General features: G+C 37.5%; 1 protein-coding gene across 2 annotated transcripts in view; it reads left to right on the forward strand.

The window, feature by feature from the left end:
* Positions 1-19,598, forward strand: part of RUNDC3B (RUN domain containing 3B) — a 147,886-nt gene that overhangs the window by 102,580 nt on the left and 25,708 nt on the right. The window contains exons 9-10 of one of the 2 annotated variants that reach the window (XM_060020373.1): positions 3,668-3,825; positions 19,139-19,285. In XM_060020373.1, coding sequence (XP_059876356.1) covers positions 3,668-3,825; positions 19,139-19,285 — 305 coding nt within the window. The remainder of the gene's footprint in view (positions 1-3,667; positions 3,826-19,138; positions 19,286-19,598) is intronic. The other variant, XM_060020374.1, reaches the window with a different exon arrangement.

Raw genomic sequence — 19,598 nt, forward strand, 5'->3', positions numbered from 1 at the left:
TGTTTTAAATCATTAATTTTAGTTATATGCCATCTGTAAGAGGCATACATAAAAGAGGGACACAAAAAAGTTGAAACTAGGAGTATAAAAATAGAGTAGGCAAATACTAACCAAAATAATTCTATATCAGTATCATTCAAGATAGACATTAAGGCAAAAAGCATCATTAAGACTAAAGAAAGAATTGCCTTTTTAAAAAAGAACAATTCATCAGGAATGTTGTTTAACAGTGCTGAACTTACATGCATTTAACAATGTAGCCATGAAAAATATGAGATAGAAATTGTTAGAATATCCATGAGAAATGGATAAATCCATAATTATAGTAGAAAATTTTAACATCCTAAGAATTACAGATTAAACAGACAAAAAATTGATAAGGATGTAATGAACAACACAGCTAGTAAGCTCAATCTAAAATATGTTAAATGCTAACAATTAGAACACACATTCTTTTCAAGCACACATGGGACAACTATTCAGTTTTTATGGACTATGCTAGATCACAAAACAAATGCCGTTAAATGCCAAAGAAATGATGTAATAGTGATCACAATGCAATAAAGTTAGATTCAATAGAAAAATTTTACCACACCCTGAAGTACACCAATGGGGATTTAAAAAAAATAAAGTCTTCTAAATTTTGGGTCAAAAAAGAAATGTGGAAATACTTAGAAGTGAACAGGAATGAAAACAATGCATACTCTTAGTACTAAGTTGCAACTTGTTCAGTGCTTGGAGAATTACTTATCTTAGAAAAGAAAGAATGAAAATTAAAGAGCTAAGCATCCAAGAAGTAAAAAAACCAAACCAGTTCAAAATAAGAAAAATAAGAGCAGATATTAATGAAATAGAGATACAGAATTAATAAAACCAAAAGCTGATTATCTGTAAAAACTAATGAAATATACAAATCTCAACCATAATTAAATTTAAAAGAGTTAAGGCACAGATAGACAATTTTAAGAATTAAAAGAGACTAGACAGGGACTTCCCTGGTGGTCCAGTGGTTGAGAATCTGCCTTCCAATGCAGGGGATACAGGTTCAATCCCTGGTTGGGGAACTAAGATCCCACATGCCGCAGGGCATCTGAACCCGTGCGCCACAACTAGAGTGCCTGTGTTGTGCAACTACAGAGCCCACGTGCACTGGAGCCCGCATGCAACAACTACAGAGCCCACATGCTCTGGAGCCCGCGTGCCACAACTACAGAGCCTGTGCACCCTGGAGTCCGCGCACCACACAAAGCCTGCGAGCCGCAACGAAAGATCCCGTGTGCCGCAGCTAAGACCCAATGCAGCCAAAATTAAATAAATAAATATTAAAAAAAAAAAGAAGAGGCAGCATAACTATAAATGCAGTGGAGACCCCCCATAATTATTAACGAATAACTTTCCCAATTTTATGTCAACACCTTAGAAAACTTAGATGAAGAATTTTTATAAATATTACTTCTCAAAACTAATAGACCTATAATCATTGAAAAAATTAAGCAAGTAGTTTAAAATCTATTCCCTCCTCTCCCCAGAATCACCACACTTGTTTGGTTTTTGAGGTAAATGATACCAAATGTTCAAAAGGCAGTAATTCCTATTTTATACTGACTGTTCTTGAGAATAGGAAAAGAAGGGATATTTTCCAATGAGTTTAGGAAGTCAGTATAACTTTGATACTCATGTAAAGTCACGTGAATTAATACAGGATGTGATTAATATAAAAACCATAGTACGAACCATTTGGTGTTATCTAGTAAATGTGGAGATATGTGTGGCCCGTGGCCCAGCGACTCTGCTCCTAGTCATGTCTCCTAGAAACTCTCAGATGTGTGTCCCAGGTGTCTCATAACTGACTGTTCACAGGAATATTGTTTATATTAAGAAAAATCTAAAATGATCCATATGGCCATTGATAGGAGAGTGAATAAATAAGCTGTAGTATGCATGCAACAGAATACTATCCACGATTGAGAGTGATGAATGAACTACAGTTAGACTCATCACTGTAGATGAAAAAGCAAGTTTCAAAAGAATATAGATAAAACCCATCCAAACTAAATATATTGTTTTTTTTGTTTTTTTGTTTTTGTGGTACGTGGGCCTCTCACTGTTGTGGCCTCTTCCGTTGCGGAGCACAGGCTCCGGACGCGCAGGCTCAGTGGCCATGGCTCACGGGCCTAGCTGCTCTGCGACATGTGGGATCTTCCCAGACCGGGGCATGAACCCATGTCCCCTGCATCGGCAGGCGGACTCTTAACCACTGCGCCACCAGGGAAGCCCAATATATTGTTTAAGATGACATACATTTGTGGTAATGCTAGAAGGGAAAGCAAGGGGATGATAAACACAAATCTCAGGGTATTGTTATCTTTGCAAAGGAGGCAGGGGATGTGATCAGGGAAAGACATTATAGGGGCTCTGAAAGTATTGCTGGTTGATCTAAGTGCTGGGTATTTAAGTATTGTTTAATTACTGATGTTTATAAATAATCATATTTATATAGTTTCTGTTAAGCTGTGTATACCTACCGAATTTCATTTGTAAAAATTAACTTTAGTTTTTGAGATTTTTATTATGGAAAAAGCAAATATTTGAGAATTGTCAGGAAAAAAATCTGAAAAAGAAGTTCGGTAACAGGAACAGTGTTAGTTACTATTAACATGTATCATGAAGCCAAAATAGCTAAAGCAGTTTGTTAATGGCACATGAAAAGGATAAGAAATGGAACAGAAGAATACTCTAAGAAAAAAAGATTCTAATTGATATCCTGAGAGGAATTTTAAAGCACACTGATCTAAAAAGAATAGGATGCCATGAGAAGGGAACAGTCAGAAAACACACAAAAAAAACTGGAAATGAAAAATAAGATTCCCTGAGTTCAAAAATTTAGTATAAGGATTTGGAGGATAAATCCAGTGAAGACTCCCAGAAAGCAGAGCAAAAGGACAAAGAAACAGTAAATGGATGAAAAGATAAGAGAGGATCTGTTCAAAAAGTCTCATATCTATTAGGTGTCTGCTGATAATAATAGCTAGGAATTATACATTGCATACAGGGTACCAGCTAGTATTCTAAGCACTGTATTAATTCATTTGATCTTCCCAGCTAGGTACCCTTATTGTTCCCACTTTTTTAGATGATGAAAATAAGGCACAGAGAGATTAAGTAATTTACCCAAGGACACTTAGTTTATAAGTAGTAGAACTGAGTATGACACGATATAATCCCTAAGCCTGCAGGCCTAACCTAGACAGTATACTGCTTCCCACTAATTTGTTAATGCTAAAATGTTAATAAGTGTTTTTGAACAATAATCACAGAGAGGCAGCTTTATAATTGATCATTCTGTAATTAGGTCTGTATTTTGAAGCTAGGAGGCATTGAGAGTGTTTATCACTATTGTGGAGCTTAGAAATTATAATGTTTTAATGAAGTTTTACCTTAAATTACAAACATATTTTATTGAACTTTAGAGAAGAGCTTTAAATAATGGAAAACATATATTAAATTTTTAATTCAATTAAAGCTTTTTTTTCTATTTCTTCAGTGATACTTTGAAATTGTTTCATTACAATATAGATAAGAATAACATTTAAGCTACTCAGCATTTGTCTTCAAGATACATATTAGAGTTTTGCACTTGCTATATGTTGGTGATCTGTATTTCCAGGGTTATCTTGAAGAACTCTTACGACTTCGAGAGAACCAGCTGTCTGAATCTGTCGCTCAGAATAAAATACTACTACAGAGGATTGAAGATTCTGATCTGGCTCATAAATTGGAGAAGGAACAGCTAGAATATATAATTGTGGAGCTTCAAGATCAGCTGTAAGTGAGTCCTTTTGGAAAAATTTTGGCAGTAAAGTTAAGAAAAATGGCATGTGTGGCATAGGATTCAGGTTCCAAGAAGTCTGATTGCCTTCTGTTTAGTTCTTTTTCACTTACTCTTTTTAAAAAGTTTCCTTTTTTCTTATAAAAGTAATCATGGTCACTGTAGAAACTTTACAAAATATGGGAAGAAAATAAAAATCACCTTCAGTTGTGCTATCCAGAGTTAACGCGATAACTTGGTGTGTATTATTCCAAATGCACATGCGTATTTTTAAAGTATTTATTTAGTGATTGATTGATTGATGCAAAAAGATGGTATATAAGGTCATCTATTCGAAGTACACTGTACTATTTAAGTACAGTGCCATTATAGAAACTGTTTGTTACCAGGTTGTGCCAGGATGTCACTAAGCACAGTTTAGTAGAGCTGACTTTTTTTCATAGCAAGACTTTTTTTGATGAAGAAAACTGTGTATTGATCTACATTCTGGTACAGCTCCTTAACTTATCACTGTTCAAATCACTTGCACTAACCATACCATTTTGTCAAACTTAATTTTATCAATTAGTTGTTTATGGTGAAAATCTTCTCATATTAATATTTACTTAATCTTAAGGATGACTTTTAAATTTTTTACTTTGAAATAATTTCAAACTTTCAGAAAAGTTGCAAGGATAGTACAAAATAATTCCCACATGCCCCTTCTTAGATTCACCAATTTTCAGCATTTTCCACATGTCATAATTCTCTCCCTCTGCTCGTATATACAAACATTATTTTTTGAACTACCTGAGAGGTTGCATACATCATTATCTCTTTACCCCTTAGTACTTCAGTGTGTTTTTCCTAAGAACAATGGCATTATCTTAAATACCCACACTTTGGATCTGATTTTAAGAAATTTAAATCAGTAAAATACTTCTTTTACCTGTAACTCATATTTCACTTTCATCAATTGTCCAAGTAGTGTTTCTTATTGCTTTTGCTTTTTTGGTACAGGATCCAATCCAGGATCACATTTTGCATTTGGCTGTCATTCTCTTTAGTCACTCTTAACTTAGAATAGTTTTTCAGTGATTGTCTCACATGAGATTGTTATTTCTGAGAACGCAGGCTAGTAATTTTATAGACTATCCGTCAATTTGAGTTTGTTTGCTTTTCCTTGTGATTAGAATGAGCTTATCCATTTGTGGCTGGAATATAGCGTAAGCAGTGTGTCCTCAGGATATCACATGCAGAGGTCAATGAAGTCTGTTGGCCTTTTATTAGTGATGTTAATTTTAGTCATTTGGTTAAGGTGTTTTTCTCTTCTGTATAGTTACTGTTGTTCCTTTTGTAATTAACAAGTAATTTGCAAGGAGATACTTTGAGACTAAAAGCATAAAAAATGATTTTTTTAAGTAAAGTTTTATTAAGGAGCATAAAAATTAAATGTTTTCTGGGAATTTGTATCTTGATAAAAAGAATTATGTTCGCATATTGTTTTTTACTTTTTTTCTAATTTTTTAAACATATTTTTAATTTAATTTTATTTTTTGGCTGCATTGGGTCTTTGTGGCTGCATGTGGGCTTTCTCTATTTATGGCGAGCGGGGGCTACCCTTCGTTGCGGTGCATGGGCTTCTCATCGCAGTGGCTTCTCTTGTTGCAGAGCACGGGCTCTAGGCACGCAGGCTCAGTAGTTGTGGACCCGGGTTCTAGAGCACAGGCTCAGCAGTTGTGGCGCACGGGCTTAGTTGGTCTGCAGCATGTGGGATCTTCCTGGACCAGGGATCGAACCCGTGCTCCCTGCATTGGCAGGCAGATTCTTAACCACTGCGCCGCCAGGGAAGTCCCATTTTTCTAATATTTTAAAGAGAGTGTGTCGTATGGGGTATCAGTCACTGAGGTGCAGATTAATACCTCCCGTAGCCCCTCACTACTATAAGCAGAGAGAAGAATATTATGAAGCAAACAGTAGAGATTTCTGGTTATTTCTTTACAATTAAAAGATTAAGAAAATAATTTTTCTTTTGCAAATAATACTGGTAGTTTGTCTAAATGCTTTTAACTTATAAATAATTATGTAGTCGGTTTTTATTTCATCACAGAGATATTTTCATTTGAAGAATTAAATCTGACTGTATCACATTTATTTTGCTTCTGATAATTTAAAGGAAACAGTCTCAAACTTTTTAGCTTGAAAAAGAATCTACGAGTTATGGTTTTATCTTACTTTTGTGATAGAAGTGTCGTTGATCTTCCTGATTTTGCAAAGAAACCTTAGAGTTATTTTTAATCTCTTTAAGTTAATAGAGCAAAAAATAAAAAATTAAGGCCACTGATGAGAATTAGACTATTGAGTTTAGAGGTTAAAGATTTATTTTCACATACCATGGCTACAATCTCTGGCTAGGTTGTAAATTGGTGTCTTACAAGGTTCCTTTGTACAAAAACCATTACAAGAATACTTAATGGAAGAGTAAGATATATGCCTTCCAGAATGTTTACGATTTACTTCGTTATCAGAATCATATTTAAGGTGCAGATAATCTCTGGGCACCTTGAAACTATAGGGAGAGAGTGGACATTTTTTCCTTCCTGATATTTTTTTTACCAACAGTTAGGAAGGCCTGCAGTCAAAGTTGGGCACTGAAGTTCCCTTTGTTAATCCAGAGGAGATAAAAGTGGCCTTGAGAAGATTAAAATGTATAATGTATAAAGAAAAAGGTCAGAAAAGGAGCATTAAATAGAATATGAAGCATGAAGTATTTGCTTCTACATTATGTTGATTAGCTTTTCCTGGGTGATTTAAATAATTTGTCACTTAGCTTTTTATATATTTCTCAACGGTTATCTGTGTTGTTGAATTACTGTTAAAGTATGCTTTAATAATGTCTTTGAATACTCATAAAATCTGAACATCTTGTAGTTTGGGCAGTAGAGTGCACAGTGTGATATGGTAGAGGAGTACCCCAAAGCTTTCTTGCAGATCAGGACTGTGTTCAGATACTGGCTCTGTCCTTGCCTAATATGAGCTCAATCTTGATTAATATCTTGGAGCCTCTGTTTCCTTATTTGTAAAACTGAGATAATATTCACCTTGTGGATTATTATGAGTATTAAGTGGTATCATGTTTAACACAGGTAGGACAAAGAAGGTAGTCAAGATTATTAGCCTGTTTTGGCTTACAGAAACCTTAAGATCTCCTTGATAAATTCACTCGGATAAATAGTGAGTTTAAAATGCTTTACCTTATCATGCCCAGACCATGAATTTGGACTTGATTGTATTATTCCTGAGTATCACTTTTGAGATCTAGTTTCTAAATGGTAGTTGGATTAATATTTATAATAATATTATGGATCTGTGATAGACCTTCAGATAGTTGTTCTACTGTACAAAAGATTCTTTGTAAAACACTGATTGCAGACCTCAAGAATAGACAGCTTCAGAACAGTATGCAAAAGCTAAATTCTTTGTCATGATTAATACCAATAAAATGTGTAATAGGGAGTCTTTTATATTTAGTTGATGAAATTTTTCTATTCATGATCTGAAGAATAGGAATAGTAAAATGTCTTACAGGGCTTCCTAGAGAAGGGACTGAAGAGTCTAAATAGTAGAGTGAAGAATCATGCATTGCTAAAACTAAGCCATTGTCATAGTTCAACAGCCAGTTTGGTGTAGTTCATGGTGAGTAGTGATGGTTTGATCTGTCGGCCTGCAAACCAGAAGCCAAGGATGCTGTGGCATCCTGGTTCACAAATTTTAGGATGAGTGGTATGGATTCTAACAGGAGAAGGCAGTGATGTCATCATAGCCCAGTTAATAATGGACAGATCATGACAGTTGCTGGTCATATATATTTTTGGCAGGTAACAGTTATTAAAATAGTAAATTACAATCATGCTAATATATATTACATACTCTATTATCCATATAAGAACAGAAGAGTCAAGAAAATGCATCCAGAAGAGAAAAAGGCCAGGTACCAGATAGGTAGAACCATTTCTATTGTATTTTCTTGGTATTAGTAAGAAATTATATATTACAACAGGAAAGGGGTACTTATTTGATATGAATGGCATTCCATTGCCTTTATAGTCCTGATGTTAGATTAAAAGTGCTGGCAGAGTCTCTTATATCTGAGCAGATGTCCTTATATCTGGGCCAGGGGCCTCCAACAGTTAGAACTGCCCTACAGATTTCATGGAGAAGTGACTCATTTTATTTGGCAAGTGTTTTACATTGAGTACATGAAAAAGGGAAGCATCCCTAAATTACAATTTATAAATAGGACAATATCACTATTAACATATAAATATTGTTTTGTTTAGTTATTTCTGTTATTTAGCATTTAATACTTATAAAATTATAATTAGCATTTAAATTCTGAAGCTATTATTATATTTTTAATTTTTTATTAAGAAATTTTCAAGGGACTTCCCTGGTGGGGCAGTGGTTAAGAGTCCACCTGCCAATGCAGGGGACATGGGTTCGAGCCCTGGTCCGGGAAGATCCCACATGCGGCGGAGCAGCTAAGCCCCTGCACCACAATTACTGAGCCTGTGCTCCTGCACCACAATTACTGAGCCTGTGCTCTAGAACCCGCAGGCCACAACTACAGAGCCCACGTGCCAAGAGCCCGTGCTCTGCAACACGAGAAGCCACCACAATGAGAAGCACATGCACCACAACCAAGAGTAGCCCCCTCTCACTGAAGACCCAATGCAGCCAAAAATAACTAAATTTATAAAATAAAAAAAAAAGAAAATTTCAAGTATCCACAAAAGAAAGAATTGTAGAATAAACCCCTGATTGCCCGTCACCCAGATTGAACAGAATTTGTCACATTTGCTTTACTTGTCTTTTTTCTTTTTCACTTTTTGCTGAATGATTTTGAAGCAATCATGCCCTTTGATTCCTACGCACTTCATTGTACATCTGTAAAAACTATGGATACTTTCTCACATAATTTCATAATCACACCTGATAAAATTAGGGACAATTGTTTTTATCATCGAATGTGCTTTCATACCAAGTTTCCGTAATTGTTTTAAAAGAAACTTTTTTGTAGTTGATCTTTTTCAAATCAGGATTCACTCATACTTTACGTATAGTTATGTCTCATAAGCCTCTTAATTTAGAACAGTTTTCCCCACTTTTACTTTTCCTGTCATTGTCTATTTGCAGACTTTTCCTGCATAGCATCCAGCATTCTGGATTAGTTCTTTGTAGTTTATTTACCTTGTTCTTATATGCCTATGCCTCCCAGTATGTAGCCATTAGCCACATGTGACTGTTGAGCACTTGAAATGTGGCTAGTCTGAGCTAAGTTATGCTGTAAGTATAAAATCCACACCGGATAGTGTGAAATAAAGAATGTAAAATGTCTCCTCAGTAACTTTTTATATTGACTACCTATTGAAATGCTAATGTTTGGGATGTATTGGGTTAAATAAGTGCATCATTAAAATTAATTTCACCTGCTTTTTAAGGTGGCCACTAGAACATTTTAAATTCCATATGTGACTCTTCTTGATTGGTGCTGGACAGCTGTATTCTCTGTACTATATCCTCTCTTCTCAAAGTGGACTGGCTACATTTGCATCATCTGGGAGCAGATTCTCAGGCCCCTCCCCAGACCTGTGGAATCAGCATCTGTATTTAATAAGATCCTCAGGGGATTAATTGACACATTAAAGTTTGAGAAATCACTGCTTTGTACTGTTTGTTCTGTAAAGTATATCCTCTTAACTCTGGATTAGTAGTTCTCAATCTTGGTTGCACATTTAGAATCCTTCAGGGAGCCTTTTAAAAGTATATTTTGAAAAATGAGGATGCCTGCCTGAGCCTTGCCTCAAGAGATGTTCATTTAATTTGTCAAAGGTGGGACCCAGGCAAGTGTACAAGTGTTTAAAAAGCTTCCCAGGTGTTCCTGATGTCCAGTCAGCCTTGAAAACCACTGCTCTGAGGTGCTGGGCTAAATTTGAGTTTAATTTTATGACAAGAATATTTTATAGGTAGTGCTCAGTACTTCCTATTGGGAAGCAGACAAGTTGTCCCACTTTTATTGATCTTAAAATAGGACAGTGGATTTAGGTGGTTACAGCCGTATTTCTCCTTTGTGGAGGTTCTCATCAGCCTTTCATCTAATGGCTTGACCATGGATAAGCATTACTTGGAGCAGTTTGTTCATCAGGATTTGTAAAATGGTGATTTCCTAATTGTTATTCCCTCCGTGCTTAAAGGCTAGAATCATCTATAAAGAACTTTTCCTTATTAGGGCTATTTGGTGGTTACCATGACAGTTCTTACAGGGTATTATTAATTTTCAAAGTAAGATGCTGATGTCCTACTTAGCTCCTAATGAAGTGAAGATTTTGCTTTGCTTTCTCTCTTCTGAGATTATGAACTTGTTACATATAATCTCTTCTATAATGTGAATTAGCGCATACAAGGTTCATAAGTAAGGGGATGATGTTAGTATAGCAAAGAAATCGCCTTGATTCATAATTGATTTTTTCCTAGAGGTTTAACATTTCTCAAAAAAGTAACACCAGCAGGGACTTACCTGGTGGGTAAGACTCCAAGCTCCCAACACAGCAGGCCCGGGTTCGATCCCTGGTCTGGGAGCTAGATCCTACATGCACGCTGCAACTAAGAGTCCACATGCCACAATTGAGAAGCCCGCAGTGTGCAACTAAAGATCCCGCACGCCACACCTAAGACCTGGCGCAGCCTAAATAAATAAATAAAACACCAGCAGAATGCAGAATACATTAATACAGGCAAATACTGCAGGCCACCAACAGATGGCACTCTCTCACTGTACATAATACTCTCTCACCGTGCTTTCCTCTAGCTCAGTTGAGCTAGAACTTGGAGGTGCTTGTTCTGTAGTTGTCCTTGCCCCCATGGTAAACCTCAGCCTCAGCAGCCTTGACCCTTCCTTGCACCCTCTTCCATCAAATGGCTTTTACTTTTTTGTTGTTGTTAAAGCTGTTGTCGTTGTAAAGTTATTGTAATATTTCTTTAATTAATAGGAATTTAACAAATATTTTAAATTGGGTTTGAAGTTTTGTTAGGTTTGTCACAGTTTTTCTTAGTGTTGTAGTTGGAAGGTTGAATAGACTTTGAGTTGTCAGCCCCTAACCCTGTTCTCCCCATAAGGCCAGCTATTTTCAGTGTGTAATTGCAGAACGCTGTTTTGTTTTGTTTCTGCACTATAGCAGAAATGCCTATATTCAGGGTATTTCTGTCCCATAAATTTATTTTTCTTTTTGATGCTCCAATTGTCCTATCTTTGACTAATGGAAATGCCTTTATATTCATTCCTGTGTCCTTCTGACATGACACATTTGTCTTTGCTAATTTTCTTGCTTTCTGGTACAAGATATCCCAGGCTCATCTTCTATATTTCCTGTCCTGGAATCATCCATTCCTCTAAGGATCCAGGGTTTATCTTATATTTTAAAATGAGAGGGAAAAGGAAGCATTTGAGGGAATTCCCTGGTGATCCAGTGGTTAGGAGTCTGCGTTGGGGGCCTGGGTTCAGTCTCTGGCCGGGGAACTAAGATGCCACAAGCCACACAGCACAGCCAAAAAAAGAAAGAAAGAAAAGGAGGCATTTGAGTGTTTTTTGAGGTTCTAAATTACTCATTAGGGCTTTCCCGGTAGTGCAGTAGTTAAGAATCCGCCTGCCAATGCAGGGGACACGCGATCGAGCCCTGGTCCGGGAAGATCCCACATGCCACGGAGCAACTAAGCCCGTGCGCCACAACTACTGAGCCTGCGCTCTAGAGCCCACGAGGCACAACCACTGAGCCCACGCACCACAACTACTGAAGCCCGCGCACCTAGAGCCCATGCTCTGCAACAAGAGAGGCCACCGCAATGAGAAGCCCGCGCGCCGCAACAAAGAGTAGACCCGGCTCACCACAACTAGAGAAAGCCCGCGCGCAGCAACGAAGACCCAGCACAGTCAAAAATAAACAAATAAAATAATTTTTAAAAAAAATAAAATAAATAAATTACTCATTAATGTTTCTTTCTTTTCAAAAGATACTGTGAAGTTAAGGTCTAAAGTGCAACCAGGATAAAATAAATAAGATACAAGGATGTAATTTATAGCACAGGGAATATAGCCAACATTTTATAATAATTTTAAGTGGAGCATAATTCATAAAATATTGAATAACTACGCTATATACTTGAAATTAGTATACTATTGTAAATCAGCTATACTTCAGTTTTTTTTAAGTGTAAACAAGGTTGAAAAGCATTTAAGAGACTTTGATTTGGGGTTAACTTTTTGGGCAAGAATACTTCATAGGTAAATAATTTAAAAATTTGGGGTATGTGGCTCCTTTTTAGGCTTCTTCTTTCAAAATGTTTTATTTGAAGGGAAATAATTGTAAAGTGATACAAAGTGAGTCTTTATCCCATGGCTGTGTCTAAAATTAACAGAAAACAAAACACAAAGATTTATTTTTTAAAAATATTTATTTGGCTGCATTGGGTCTTCATTGCGGCGTGCAGGCTTCTCTAGTTGCAGCGCTTGGGCTTCTCTAGTTGAGGCATGTAGGATCTTAGTTCCCAGCCAGGGATTGAACCTGCATCCCCTGCATTGGAAGGTGGATTCTTAACCACTGGACCACCAGGGAAGTCCCAAAGAAATTTTTATATTAAAATTATGAAGAAATTAGGATATTCACAAGCTATATGAGCATTTTCCAATTCTGGTAAACTTTAAATTAAGAAGAGTAGGGACCTCCCTGGTGGTCCAGTGGTTAAGACTCCATGCTTCCACTGTAGGGGGCACAATTTTGATCCCTGGTCAGGGAACTAAGATCCCACATGCTGTGCGGCACAGCCAAAAAAAAAAAAAAAAAAGTAACTCTCATTATTTCTTTTGGTGCTAAATTGCTTTTGTAACTTCTCTGGCCTTTATTCATTCATTTGACAAATAAATATTGAGAATGCCATGAAGAGCCAGGCCCTGTTCTAGGTGCCGGTGATTCAGGAGTGAATAAAACAAAGTCCCTGCCCTCATAGAGTTTACACTGAGTGGACGGCAGCCACCAACACCGACAGTAAACAAATAGTGCCTGAGTGGTGGTCCTCTTCCTCTTCCAGGGTCGTCAAGAGAGGCTTGGAGGCCGTAACTCTCTTACCCTGTGTTCCTAGGAGAGTGAGGGGTGGAGTGTATCAACACCTGGTGTTCGGTGGCTTTCCCTTTCTGGAACTTCAGTGCTCTTTACCTCATTCTCATTATTCTCATTATGATTCTCAATATGACGCTCATGAGCATAAAATTTTGCACTCCTGTAGTCCTGCTAGATTAGGTCCTTTATTTTCATGAAGGTTGTAGCCTAAGATTTTCTCAGTGTGCCCTGTCACAAATAGTAGTGGACTATATCCTGAGAATTACAGTACATCAGGAAATAAATAGTAAGTGGAAAGTAACAGAGGTGTGCAGCAGGGGTGTTGGGCATTTGCTAGACTCACTCTCAGAACTTGCCTTGTAGCCATCGGCGTCCAATGTATTGACTTATCAAAATTGAAAGTTGCCTCATGCCATGGACCTTTGGGATTACTTAGGAGCACGTGGAGTCACAGATATTAAATGCTAAGTGCCAAGGGCTATATGCCTTATGTATCTCTAGAGGCTGAAAGTAAAGCTTCATCATGAGCATCAGCACAGCATCTGAGGTAGGTGGGAAAGGAATAAAGTGAGGGAGAGAGGATAACCCTCAAGTTTGGAGACACAGGATAAAGAATCAAGTAAGTGAACAGAATAATATGGACAGCTTTGAACTGACTAAGCACTGCTCTCAAAATATAGAGAATGAGATTCTACATCTTTTTTTTTGTTTAACATCTTTATTGGGGTATAATTGCTTTACAATGGTGTGTTAGTTTCTGCATTATAACGAAGTGAATCAGTTATACATATGGGATTCTACATCTTTTAAAAGAGCTTGTAAGTAGCAGTAGACTTGAGCCTAATCTCTGAAAGGAAGGAAAGAGACCAAACTGTGGAAATTTCATCTTTTTGTCTTTCATTAAAATAATGAATGTAATATTGAGGGCTCAAAAGAATGTAAGATCTAGTTTTTGAAGCTAGGGTGCTCTGGCTGAAACCCTCACCTTAAATACCATCTTCAGCTAAAGACAAAAAGGGTAGGATGTTGGAAGCAGTGGTTTGGGACTTCAGAGTGGAGGGATGAAATTTACATGGAGATGAGAAAGTAAATGTTTGGTAAACAAATGTTTGCTTGACCATGCAGAGATACTGAGATGCAGAGTAGACTCTGATCTCTCCCTTACCACACCTAGCCCATATTCTTTGAAGGTGTCTTTGGTGATAGCTCTATTCCTGGAACCAGACCCATTATCTAAATTCTTTAGGTAGCTAAGGGGATGGTAAAAATAAAGACTTCTGAGTCTTCTTTTTCTTAAAAACAATCATTCTAAATTAATTCTTATGCCAAAGAGATGTATTTTGGGGTGGCAAACATTGCTCCCTTACAGAGTTAATATCCAAAATATATAAGGAACTTGTACAACTCAATAGGAACAAACAAACAAACCAATTAAAAAATGAGCAAAAGACTTGAATAGACATTTCTCCAAAGAAGACATACAGATGACCAGCAGGTACATGGAAAGATGCTCAACTTCGCTAATCATCAGGGAAATGCAAATTACAATTACAATGAGCTATTACCTCACACCTGTGAGAATTTCTGTTAGCAGAAAGACGATAGATGATAAGTGTTCGCAAGGATGTAGAAAAAAGGGAATCCTTGGTCAGTGTTGTGAGAATGTAAATTGGTGCAGCCTCTTTGGAGAACAGTATGGAGCTTCCTCAGAAAATTAATAGAACTATCGTATGATCCATCAATCCCACTTCTGAGTATTTATCCAGAGGAAGGGAAGTTAGGATTGTTGTCAAACCCAAGTTCATGTGCCCCACGCACAGTGAGGCCAAACAAACTGAAAAGTTGGAGTTTGGAGCAGAGAAAGGTTTATTGATCGAAAAGGGTGCTGAAAAGATGGGGAGACAAAGGTTTGTCTCAGATCCATCTTACCAGCTGGCCAGGGCATAACGTTTTTAAAGGCAACATTTGGGATGAGGGTTGCGGGGGACTTGACTTTTTTCTGATTGGTTAGTGGTGAGGTAACAGGGTGGTGTTTCAGGAATCTTAATCATCAGGCTTCTTGTTCCAACCAGTCTGGGGCCCCGTGCTTGTGCCCAGCCTGTAGTCACCATCCTCCACCTGGGTGGGGGGGCGGGGTCTTAGTTCCTACAGAACAGCTCAAAGATCTGTGTCAGATTGTTTTGTATATGCCTCGAGGAGGAATTCAGACACTGTTTCATCACTGAGCTCTTGTTTCTCAACTGCTTTTCCTTTGTTTCTGCATTCCCTCACTTCCCTAATTAACAACTGCTTGAATCTCTTCTTTGGAACTCAGGGAAGGCCTAGGAGACAAAGCCTTTTTCTACCAACAAGAAACTGGGGACACGGAAAGCCTTTTGTACCCAGGAGGACCCCTCAGGGTCCTACTCTATTTCAGAATCTTGAAGAGATGTCTGCATTGTTATGTTAATTTCAGCATTATTAACAGTAGCCAAGAGGTAGAGGTGACTTAAGCGTCCATGTGTCCATGGATGAATGGATGAAGAATATGTAATATATATATAAAGACCCTGTGTCTGTATACACACATAGAGGCACAATGGATGATAATTCAGCCTTAAAAATGAAGGAAATCCGGTCATTCATGACAACATGGATGACATTACGCTAAGTGAAATAGACTAGATGCAGAAAGACATACTGCACGATCCCACTTACATGTGGACTCTGAAATAGTCAAATTCAGAGAAACAGAATAGAATGATTGTTACCAGGGCCTGGAGAGAGGGGAAGTTGGGGACATATGGTTCAGGAGTACAAAGTTTCAGTTATGCAAGATGAATAAATTCTGGAGATCTAATGTATAACAATGTGACAATAGTTAACAATATTGTATACTTGAAATTTTCTGAGAGGGTAGATAAGTGTTCTCATCACACAAAAAAGAGGTTAACTGTGAGGTGTTGGATGTGTCAATTAGCTTGAGTGTGGTTATTATTTCACATTGTATATCAAATCATCAAGTTGTACACTTTAAATGTATACATTTTAAATTGTCAGTTATACCTCAGTAAAGCTGGGGAGGAAAAGATTGAATTATATTTGTGTGTGTGTGTGTGTGTGTGTGTGCGTGGCCAAATTCCTACATAATTCCTACTGAGAATCTAAAGAGAAAATAGCTGACTGTCTCCCAGTTTAGAGGTAGATATTACAGGAAAGTTCTTAAAATTAGCTGGAATACATATATGATTTCTACTTTCTTAGTAAATTAAACAATTTCCCCTTAGTGTATTTTTCTGTAGAATTATTACCTTAATGAGAGAATGTTAAATTGACTTATAGACATAAGCGACAAGTAGTATCTGTCTCATATGGAATGATTTAGTTTTTAGATTAGCTCAGTAATGTTAGCATTGGTTAGAGTTTTAATTAGTTAAATGCTAATTATCACATAGTTTCACCTTTAATTGCCCCTGATTTTGCACTATGAAATAACAGTAATTGTTGAGTAATTTAAGATGAACCTATTTTAAAACTTGGCCAAATGAGAAATTTCCTCATTCTTCATATATTAACATCAGTTGGATTACCGTTGAGTAGGTCTTGAAGTTAACTTGGTACGTTTTGCTTGTTCTAAGGTAAGTAATGGGATTCTTTGATTGCAAGCCGTCACAACTAACTCTTAAAACACAAATGGAATTCATTAGACTGATATCAATAACTCATGGAATGGATAAGATACTGGGAAAGTAGGCCTGGAGAGAGGTAGGCTGAGCTACTTCAGAGGGTTGGGAAGTAGGAACATCAGGAATATCTCTTTGCTGGTACATTTTGGTCAGGACCTCACTGCTAGAACAAATAAACTGCTTCGTCTATTTATCACTCTAAATGGACTCAGGTCAAGATTCAAAATTCAGGGATGGGGTTTTCAACCTAACTTAATTCACTTGCCTGCCCCCTAGTGTACTGGAGTGGTGAGAGAAAAGGCCTGCCTTACACAGCATCCTCCAGGCTTTCCTTTTCATAGTAGCAAGGCAAGTGCCAGGATTTACTGTGTCCACATTCCTCACAAACGGTGGAACACAGATGTGGCACGGATGAAAACTAGGCCTATTCAATACGCTGAGATTTCTTATCTCCTGTTTCAGAGGACCAGGCAGCTTCCCATAGAAAAAGGCAGTACTTTAATTCGTCATAGGGAAAAAATTCTCCACAGACAAATAGTGTGTAAAAACTCTTGTGAGGGCTTCCCTGGTGGCGCAGTGGTTGGGAGTCCGCCTGCTGATGCAGGGGACATGGGTTCGTGCCCCGGTCCGGGAAGATCCCACATGCCGCGGAGCGGCTGGGCCCGTGAGCCATGGCCGCTGAGCCTGTGCGTCCGGAGCCTGTGCTCCGCAACGGGAGAGGCCACAACAGTGAGAGGCCCACGTACCACAAAAAAAAAAAGAAAACTCTTGTGAAACTTCAGTTCCTTTTTCCATTTTATATGCTGTAAGACTTTTCGCTTTCCAGAAAGAATATATTCTGAAGTGGAAGATCGTTCATTTACTTATCATTGAGTTCTACCAATGGCGTTTCCTCAGATGCACATTTGCCTTTCTTCCCTTCTGCTCTGAATATTTCCTGTAGGCCAGTTATGACATGGGAATTGAGTTCTCCAGTGACATTCACTGGGAACCCTAAAGAGGGAATATGTGAAAGAGAGAAATCTAGTAAGAGAACCCAAAATAATGGTAGTTTATTATAATAGATTCTCTGGCCAGTGATCCCCGTTTCTGCTTTATACTATTTTTCTGTCAATCTTAGAAGATTTCTAATCACTCTTTACTGTTTTCATAAAAACCGATGTTAAATTACCTTAAAAGCCTTTTAAAATTTTTCATTCCTTTTCTAGTGAAATGAAATCGTTGGACCTAGCCTGAAGGAATACCTTGATGGGAGACATTCTCACTGATTTCTGCCTATTTCACTTCTAGTATTCCATTGTAAGAGAGAAGCTAGTGTTGACATCAGATAATGTTTCTTTATGGACATAGTGGAGCAAATATTTATAAATGCACACAGATATTCCGTAAAATAAGAAATATTTGTATGGGGCTTGCTAGAGACATTAAAGAAAATGGGATTATTCCATTAGAATCATGGTTAATAGCCAGAGGTGTTGTGCCGGCGGATTTTCTCCAGTGTAGGAGCGTCTTGCTAGCGCACCACTGACCCTCTGCCACCCACAGTAAGACTATGGTCTCTGAAAGTGGCAGGCACGTTTTACTTCCTACTTCCGAGCTGGTGGGTCAGGACCTTGAAACGCTAAAGTCATGGACTCCTGTTTGAGAATGCAGGTTGCCTAGGTGGTATTTTAAGGCATTTTAGAGGTAGAATAAGAGCTTTCCAAACAGAATTATGCTTTTAAATGAACTACCAGTTCAAATGTTGAATTAGTCTTGTGACAGTTGGTTTGTGAAATTGAAACCTTGGGAGAAAGCTAGTTCTTTTGCAACTTGTTACTGACAAGTAACAGCTCTACAAAAATGGAAGTAAACCATGAGTTGTTATAATGGCTTCGTTCTGTGGTTGAAATATCTCCAGTAGATTATATTGTTCAATGTAATTGTCATTGATATAATTATGTTCATGAAGATTTATTAGTAGTCACTTTTATCAGAAACAATTACAGGAACCTCATGGATTTTTTATTTTATATTTTTCTGTATTTTATTTTTATTCATTTTAATTGTTTTTGTTTGTTTACTGAGTTAAATTACTTCAACAGATTGTGAATTTTGAAGCTAGAGAATCATACACGTGGACTCTTTACTCTCTTTTGTATTTTAACTGGCGTCTGATCACCTGTAACTCTAAGGTATCACCATTGTTTTTTAGTTAAGATGTAAAATGCATCTTGAGTCCCTTAGTCCTTTAGTAATATCTCTGGGGAAAAGATAGGAAGTCTGAATTTCACAGGTAGTGATTTATTGTAGCAGTAGAGAAAGAATGAAAAACACATATTGCAGGAGACGAAACAGTCATAGCCCCAACTAGCCTTCCTGTAGTTCTGGTCACATTCTGTTAACATATCATTTTAAAAAGGTGAATTTGGGGGCCTAAGTTGATACCATTATCAGGTTCCTGTGCCAATGCAGAACAGTGAAGACAAAAGCACTCACCATCTTAATATTCACAGGACTGTGCTAAAGAATAATGATTTAAGATCAAGACAAGAGTTAACTGCCCACCTCACCAACCAGTGGCCTTCCCCAGGAGCTCTGGATGTCAATGCTGTTGCCTTGGATACGTTGCTTTACCGAAAACACAATAAACAGTGGTATGAGTAAGTGTGATACTTTTTTTTTCCAACTAATTACGAACTTAGTTGTACCAAACACATGGCTATCCACTTTGGTTTCTCATGCTTCTTTCTGAATTCGTTATTAGCTTAGAGCAAAAGTAGGATTTAAGACTATTGTGGCTTAGTAAGGTTAGATTAAGGCAGTGAATGTGGTAATGTTATGAAGCCAAGGCACCCTGGAGAAGTAAAAAAAATTTGAGAAATCCACCAGCTACCTACTTCTCCTCTAGTTAATCTTCAGGCAGTCCTTCAGTGAAATCTGTGAGCCTGTATTTTATGAGCCATCTATTTTTTT

Source organism: Delphinus delphis, chromosome 9, assembly GCF_949987515.2.
Source record: "Delphinus delphis chromosome 9, mDelDel1.2, whole genome shotgun sequence".
Classification (NCBI taxonomy): Eukaryota; Metazoa; Chordata; class Mammalia; order Artiodactyla; family Delphinidae; genus Delphinus; species Delphinus delphis.